The sequence below is a fragment of the Microtus oregoni genome, unplaced genomic scaffold (assembly GCF_018167655.1).
Source record: "Microtus oregoni isolate MIOR12 unplaced genomic scaffold, Mior012 000016F_ref0000370, whole genome shotgun sequence".
In the NCBI taxonomy this organism is placed as follows: Eukaryota; Metazoa; Chordata; class Mammalia; order Rodentia; family Cricetidae; genus Microtus; species Microtus oregoni.
Window position 1 is genome coordinate 38,703,873 of NW_024543075.1, and position 8,234 is coordinate 38,712,106.

At 39.6% G+C, this 8,234-nt stretch overlaps 1 protein-coding gene across 1 annotated transcript; it reads left to right on the forward strand.

The window, feature by feature from the left end:
- The first annotated feature begins 449 nt into the window (after nt 1-449).
- LOC121457373 (interferon-induced very large GTPase 1-like) lies at nt 450-7,556 on the forward strand. The gene has a single exon (XM_041666044.1). The coding sequence runs from the start codon at nt 450-452 to the stop codon at nt 7,554-7,556; it is 7,107 nt and encodes a 2,368-aa protein (XP_041521978.1).
- The last annotated feature ends 678 nt before the right edge of the window (nt 7,557-8,234 follow it).

Consider the following 8,234-nt stretch of genomic DNA (forward strand, 5'->3'; position numbering starts at 1 on the left):
TTAGAGACCAACACAGTATTACATAATTTGATTTGTATTTAGGAAAATATAAATTGAAAAAGTCAACATAGTTTCTATAGAAACAAATACAGAAATCTTAATGAGCATAAGGAAATTACGTTTTTGTCAAATAAAATATTGGTTGTCACCAAATAATGTTTTCAAATTTAACCATTAGTGGCTCTGGCTTGAGTCAATGTAGAAGGAAATAAATACGTGAAGCCGGTCTATTAGATTGAACCTCTTAATGGAAGCTAGACATATAAATTATTTACAGTAAACAGAAAACGACAGGACAAAAGTTTTAAGTAAACATAAATTAGACAATTAGAAGAAAGCATGAGAAGCCTTCAAGACCAGCCTTCTAAAAACACTTAAATTTGGGTCATATGAGTCAGATGTCTTATATTTGGACACAGAATGAATAAGTATCTGTTCTTCACAGAGCCATGGCAACAACAAAGCGTGTTCAGTCAAGAAGCAGAAGGCAGCTAGATCTCCAGGAGATGCTGACAGAAGTGGGTTTGTCTGTTGACTCCTGGTTGCATAAGCTTCGGGAAGACCTGGGTGTGACCTGTGCCATGGACTTACTATACTTAGAAGAAAAAGACCTCCAGAAGCTGAAGTCCCAGACACAGCACACATGGGAAGAAAAGGCTCTGGAGAAGCTGCTTAATATCTCACAGCCAAACAGTGTTGCAGAGTTCCAGGAGACTCCAGGGGAGATGATAGAGAGCAGACAGCAGAAGGCAGAACAGGCACTGCAGGAACTGAGAGCCTTACACTCAGAAGGGAAGCACAGAGAAGATGAAGAAGTTAAAAAAAAAGAAGCAGAGCTGAGACAAGCAATGGAGATTCCTGAAGAGTGCTGGCCAAGGCCGGAAGTACCACTAAAAGATGTCACTGAAACAATGGAAAGACATCTCAACCACATGGAACAAAAACTTTCCTACAGTGAAAACCTCCCAGATAGAGATCTGGTAAAATGGGCATCTGGAGGGCTGGCTCTGCAGGGAATTTATAAGACAAGCAAGGGAAAGGACCAATTAGCAAAGAGAGAAGAGCTACTAAGGGTCCCCAAAGAATTCTTTCTCTTTGGACCTGAACAAGGAAAAATGATGGACACAAAAGAATTTATGTCTTCTCAAGCAGAATCTCTGTTCACCGAAACAGTGGAGAAGCTGGGATTTAGAACAATGATATCAGCCAAGGGTGAACACTTTGGATTTAGTCAAGAATGTGGTAAAGATCAAAGCAAACAATCTGAATCTGAGGACACACAGCAATCAAATTCAGAGCACTCTTATTTCTCTTCAGTTAAGTACAGGTACATGCCACTAGCCTCCTTCCACTTTCGAAGTGATCAGCTCCAGCTCTCTGAAGCTGCGCTCAAGGAACTGAAAATTATTGAGGAACAACTGGAACATACTGATGGACCAGACAGATTCCTACTAATAAGAAACAGTACTGAAAACTTTTTCAACAGATTTGGCTCTCATGCTAATCAAGGTCCTCTGCATCTTGGGGGAATTTACTGCTGGAAGGCCATTTCAGAGGGTTTCCAAAGTGATCAGCTAGATTTTGTGAAGCAGTGGACAGCAGAGGCTTTAGGTTGTTACATAACAGAGAACTCCAGTGGCTTTGAAGGTAAATTTGAGGCGAGCATGAAAATGTCAGATTCACATAATGTAAGATCATGTCAGAATACACCTAATCACCAGCTCCAAATAAACGTCCAATTATCTGTGTCCAAGATAGGTGGACCATCAGAAGCAAATGAAATTTTCCAGTGGACAGCTGGTCTACTTGCCAACAACAAAACATGGTCTATTATTGATAAGGGAATTAGGCTCGTGCCTGTTTGGAGCATCATCCTCAGAAGTCACAAAAGTGATTTTAAGGACCCTTTTCAGGTGGCTGAATGCCTAAAAGAAAACTATGCTGTGCTGTCTGGCCTTCCTACTCAGATTCAGGATGAAGAATTCTTCAGTATAATCCAAGAAACTAGACTTTTACAAAAGAATATTAAATTCCAAGCAGGTTATGCTGGTGATGAGAAACTTAGGAATGTGATAGATGGTTGTGTGTACAAATTGACAGACTTTCTGAAGACCCCATCTAGCATGGAGTGGATACACCAGTTAGAATCAGAGGGAGAACAAGAAAAAATCACCTCACTTTCTGAATTTCTTCAGACATTAAAGGAAATACAAAAAACCCTAGAAGGGAGTATGAAAAAGAAATCTCCACAAACAGTGGAAGAAGCTCAAAGAAAAGCCACATGTAAAGTCACCACAGTGTTTGGTTACTTTTTGGACTACCTTAGAGAAACAGAGCAGCCTGACCTACAGTTGCTACTAATCTCTATTGCAGCTGGGTCAGGCAATGTGCTGGAAAGCCATGTTTTCCAGGCTCTCCTGGGATGTGCTGAGTTAAACTTCCTCCTGGATGAAATACAAACTGCCCTACACGTGTATCAGGAGCTCAAAACTACCTACCCAAATGGGGCACAGGCATTCCTAGTACTCAAAACTCTGACAAGCACAGTTGGAAACACAGCCATTTCTCTAGAAGAGAAAACAGAATGCTTAGCATTAATAAGGCAGCATATAGAAGAGCTGTTGTCTCCAAAATTTCCAAATGTCCTCACAAAATCTGGAACAGATCCTGATTCCAAGAATTGGGAGACTGACATGAGATTACACACTGATGAGAATTGTAAACACGACATCTCTCCTTTGAGGATGGATGAAGTGAAAGAACAATTGCAGTGGCTCAACCATGAAAACAAAGAGACTTTTAACAAGCAACATGATGAAAACAGCACAGAGGAAATGATAGAAAAAGGACCTTTCTTAGGCTTACTACAACGTTTAGGCCTAGAACATCACTACCCAAAAATGATGAGCAAAGCTGACTTCCATCAGATCTGCAAGACTTCTGTACACAACTCCCAACCAGCATCTGAACAGGAACTTCCCTTCTATTTCCTACAAAAGCTACTGATGCTAGACTGTGGGTTCAGACATCTAATTCTCAAAAAGGCTGAAAATGATGAACCTGAAAATTTAGTAGGTCCCTGTTATGAGGAAACTGATACCTTTGATCCATTCGAAGACTTGTCTGATGACAGAGATGAACCTACTGATCCTCTGGACACAGACTCCCAACAACGCATTCATCCAATGGACATCCAGATGGCCATTTTTCACTGTGCAGATGATCTTGCTAGGCAATACATTTTGTCCAAACTTTCCATTTGTCAGTTTGCACTCCCCCTTGTGGTGCCAAATCCCAACACTTCTCAGATGGAATTCTCTCTCTGGTCTCTCAGACAAATCAGGAGAAGTTGGCAAGAGTCAAGTAAATCACCACAGGACAAGAGCTACAGTCACAGGAATCAGCAGATGTGCTGTATCTCTACCCCCATAGTGTCCTTCATTAGAGTTGGAAATGGCTTCTCTGCTTCCAAATCTCAGACCATGAACTCTCTTCTCCATAAACGTAAACACGATGTGTTTTTTCACAGGCACTGCAGAGGAAGTAGCAAATATTGTCTCCTGATGGAAGGAGTGGTGGAGATCTCCTGGTTCTGTCCTGGGGGTCAAGGTGAGGACACATTTGATAAGTGTGTGGCCTTTACCAATCTTCATGGAGATGCCAAGGACCATAGGCAACAACTCAGCTTCCTGAAAGATATCTCGTCTGTCGTTGTGGTCCTCATGTCATCTTCTGATGGCAATAAAGAAAACCAGGATATTGTCAGACACTTGAGTCAGTCTTCAATACCTCTATTGTGCTTGTTGGATGATAAAAAAAATGTCTTGGTTAATAATTCTGGTAGAAGAGTAAGAATTGGCATCAGGGATAGAAATGAGGCAGAATTAACAGAAGAACTCACAAATGCCATAAAACATTTATTAAAACACTCTAAAACTTCTTTGAGCTTAGAAGATTGTTCACAGATAGCTCGAAAACAAGGATTCCTGGTTGATGAAGACCAGAAAGACTGCAAGAAAGCTAAAGAAAAGGCTGAGATTATAATGGCCCTACTAGCAAAACAGACATTATCAAAGATAAAAGAAAACTTACTACCACTTCAGGGAAAACTCTGGCACATTTGGTGTAAGAAGGACAAAGAACTCTATCATCTGACAGAAAAGGGTAATCGGAGTATTGAACAACATAAAAGTGATATTGAGGGAGAGAAACAAAAAATCCGCCTTCAACAATTAGAAAAGGCCTTTCCTCTCAATGATGTAATATGCTCTTTCCTTAAAACTCTTCAAGAAAATGCAGAAACTCCTTCTAAAGAGTACATCTTGACCTGGTTGAGTCTGCTTTTATATAACTTAACTAAAGAACATTTAGAAAAATTACAGGAGAAACAAAGGTCTTTGTGGTCATTGGAACAAACAGAAGGACATAGAAAGCATGAAAGTAACTTCTTGATTGACCAGCAGAATCAGATAGAAGCCATCACCACAGAGATTTATGACTGTACATTTGGCATTGAGCACCTACTCCGAGAAGTTGCCCAGATCTATGAAGCTCTGGAAGACACTTCCTCCCTTAGAGATGGCCTTTCTCTCCACCTCCCCCAGATTGCTGCAGACCTGATGGTAGCTGGTCTTCCCATTGAGCTGATGGATGGGGATGCTTCATATGTGCCTCTAAAGTGGGTGGCAGCTGTTTTTGACAAGCTCTCAGAGACGCTTGGAGACAAAAGGTTGTTTGTTCTCTCTATCCTTGGCCTACAGAGCTCAGGGAAGTCCACCCTACTAAATGCACTTTTTGGGCTGCAGTTCACAGCCAGTGCAGGCAGGTGCACCAAGGGGGCCTACATGCAGCTCCTGAAGGTGGAAGAGACATTCACAGATGAACTTGGCATTGATTTTGTGCTTGTTGTAGACACAGAAGGACTTCGGGCTCCAGAACTCAAAAACAAATCCCAGAACTGGGACAATGAGATGGCAACATTCGTTACTGGTCTTGGAAACTTGACTTTGATCAATATATTTGGGGAGAATCCAGCAGAGATGCAGGATGTCCTACAAATAGTTGTCCAGGCTTTTCTCAGAATGAAACAAGTGAAAATCTCCCCAAGTTGCATTTTTGTCCATCAGAATGTGGGAGAAATTACAGCTAAAGACCAAACTGTGGAAGGACGAAGGAGACTGGAGCAGAGACTGGATGAAATGACAGCATTAGCTGCTGAGGTGGAAGAGTGCTCAGACATAACCCGCTTCAGTGATGTAATAAAATTTAATGTTAAGAATCATGTCTACTACTTTGCTCACCTCTGGGATGGCAACCCCCCAATGGCCTCTCCCAATCCTTATTATAGCTACAATGTCCAGGAATTGAAGAGTGTGATTCTTCAGACTGCCCAGCAGGAATCCAGGAGAAGTATCATGAAAATCTCAGATGTAAAATTCAGAGTTCAAGATTTGTGGAAAGCCCTGGTCAGTGAGAATTTCATTTTCAATTTCAGAAACACCAAGGAAGTCATAGCCATGAGCAAACTGGAAACGATATATAATCATTGGACCTGGGAGTTGAGGAGCCATGTGCTGGAATTACAAAACCAGTTGAACAATCAGATTCAGAATTCAAAAATAAAGACAATCACAACCAATACACTAGAAGGTCCACTTCACAGAAAATATGAAACCATCAAGAAAGAATTTGACAAGTATTTTGAAGAAGACCCAGATAGTGAAACATTGGTCCAATGGAAAGCTTATTTTGAACAGAAGCTGCAAATGCTTAACGAATTACTTATTTCAGACACCAGAAAGAAAGGCAATGAGCTTCTCAGTCTTAAACAAAGTCAAGAAAGACTAGATAACCAAGTGTCACAATATGAAAATGAACTGTTAGAGAGGAGCCGAGAGTTGGCTTTAAGTGTGAAGGGTAAAGAATTCAGTGATGAAGAGTTACATGAGAAATTCAATCAACTTTGGACAAATTGGATCTCCAATGTGACTCCAAGTGTTCCTCTTGTGACAGATCCTAACATTGATTTGGATTCTGAAAATATCCTTCTGGAGCATTTCAAGAAAGAGAAAAATATTATAGAAAAACTAAAAAGGGACTCTGGAGATATGTTTGAAATCAATTATGACAAACATATCCAAATGAAAAAACAACATGGTTCAATCCCCACGAATTTAGAAACATTTCATAAAGAATCCATTAAAAATGTTACTCATAATATTGATTTAAGAGTTGATGAAACAATTAAAAACATTTGCAAGCAACAGTGTGGTTACAGTCAGAATGATTTTCATGAAATCTTGAGGATTATAGAAAATGAAATGAAATCTGTGCCCCCTGAGGAAGAATACACGTTTACCAGAGACTATGCAATCGACTTATCCTTGTGCTTATTCCAGAAAGCATCAAAGATTTTCAAGGAAATGCATGAGGCATTCAAGATTGCAAATGATCCTGTGAACTATATGAAGAGAAAGAAAGATGATTTCTTCATGAGTTTTAAGATGCGCTGCCAAGGTACAGCCTCCATCACATCCTTTGTTGACTTTCTTTGGCGTAAGCTCACTCCTGCTGTTTCTTCTACCATATGGGGGGAAATGGGTCGTAAAGTAAGTAGGGACATGAATTCCACCTGCCCTGCATTCAATGGAAACAGGTCTAACCTGGAGAAGCACATTCTCATTTCTCTGGCAGAAGAAGAAAATTTTGAGAAGTATTGGGATTACATTCATCATCCAGAACAATTTTTTAGGGACTACATTAGAGACCACATTGTAAGGTACTGTTCAGAAAAAGAAGGTGAAAAATTAAAGATTTTTTTAAAAACAAGTTTAGAAGACATCAAAAATGCCATCCTCTCTGCTGTTCAAAATGCCACAGAAGTAACTAAAGATGAAAGCAGCACTGCATCTCGCTGGTTGGATTTGTTCTGTGATCATCTAGGGAGCAACCTGATCTTTCCAAGAAGAGACCTGATAAGCATAGAGCACCTGGAAATTAATGATACTGAGTTTCTCAAAGAATCCATGAGTGCAGCTTTGGATCCTGCACTGAGGAAAGTCGAAGAGGACTGCTCAAGTAAGCCCACAGATGAAGTCGTTCCTGACATTGAGAAAATTCTCTCTGACCAGCTCTGTGGCTGCTGGAAGCAGTGTCCTTTCTGTAAAGCAGTTTGTACCAACACCATTCCTGAACACGAAGGAGACCACAGTGTGTCACTCCACCGTCCTCAGGCTGTACGTGGAGCTAAATGGAACAAAACAGAGGACTTTGTCATTGAATTCTGTACTAGTTTAGTAGCAAGTGATTATCCTTTTTTTGTAAATGACATGAAACATTCATACAAAAGATATCGAGATGCAGGAGATAACTATGCCAGGTGGAGCATCACTCCAGACTCATCTCCCCAGTCATACTGGAAATGGTTTGTCTGCCGCTTTAAAACAGAGCTAGAAAACAAACATGGCAAAAAGTTTAATGAAAAAGGAACAATACCACGTTCGTGGTTCAATATCACAAAGCAAAAAGTACTTGATGACTTAAAAAGTCACAATTAGAATACTAGTAGTTCCACAGAAATTTCAAATTAACCAAGGGATCCTAATATCGATTTAGGACCTACATTCAATAGTCTACCTTATAAATGAAAAAAGTAACCATTAACAAGTTACTATTTCCATGTTAGATGATTTTCTACTAAGAAGATTTTTGCACTGTGTTTATTATTCCTGCTTGAAATATAATGTACTATATATATGAATATATGAATAGACCAATATCCTATTAATAGTCTATTTCATAGTTTATATTCTTAATGTTTCTTTACACATATAGTGTACTCATGGGAAGTTATTTTATTAGACAAATATTCTAGCCTTTCAGGCTGCCACCAATCTTTAGATACACTGATGGGAAATGCAGTCGAGATACTTGTCTGAGGAAAAGCCTTTAAGTCGATTTTTCCCTCTCTCAAATAATAAGAAAACCTTTTTGACTTCAGTGTAACAATCTTCCTTGAGATACGAGGATCCCAAAGCAGAGTAAATTAAGAAGCTTCTGTTCACAAAGTAGTTAAGCAGGTTTGATCAGGACAAACCCATGATGTCAATCATCATTACCAATCCAATAAAGGAAAGATAAACAAGAACAATTTTTCTGACCATGGTTTTACTCTTTTCATACTTTCTGTCTTGGCATTTTTCTTTCCTTTTATAAAAAGAAAGAACAAATTGAAA

Coding starts and splice junctions, on each gene's coding strand:
- LOC121457373 (XM_041666044.1), top strand. CDS start 450: ATGGCAACAACAAAGCGTGTTCAGTCAAGAAGCAGAAGGCAGCTAGAT.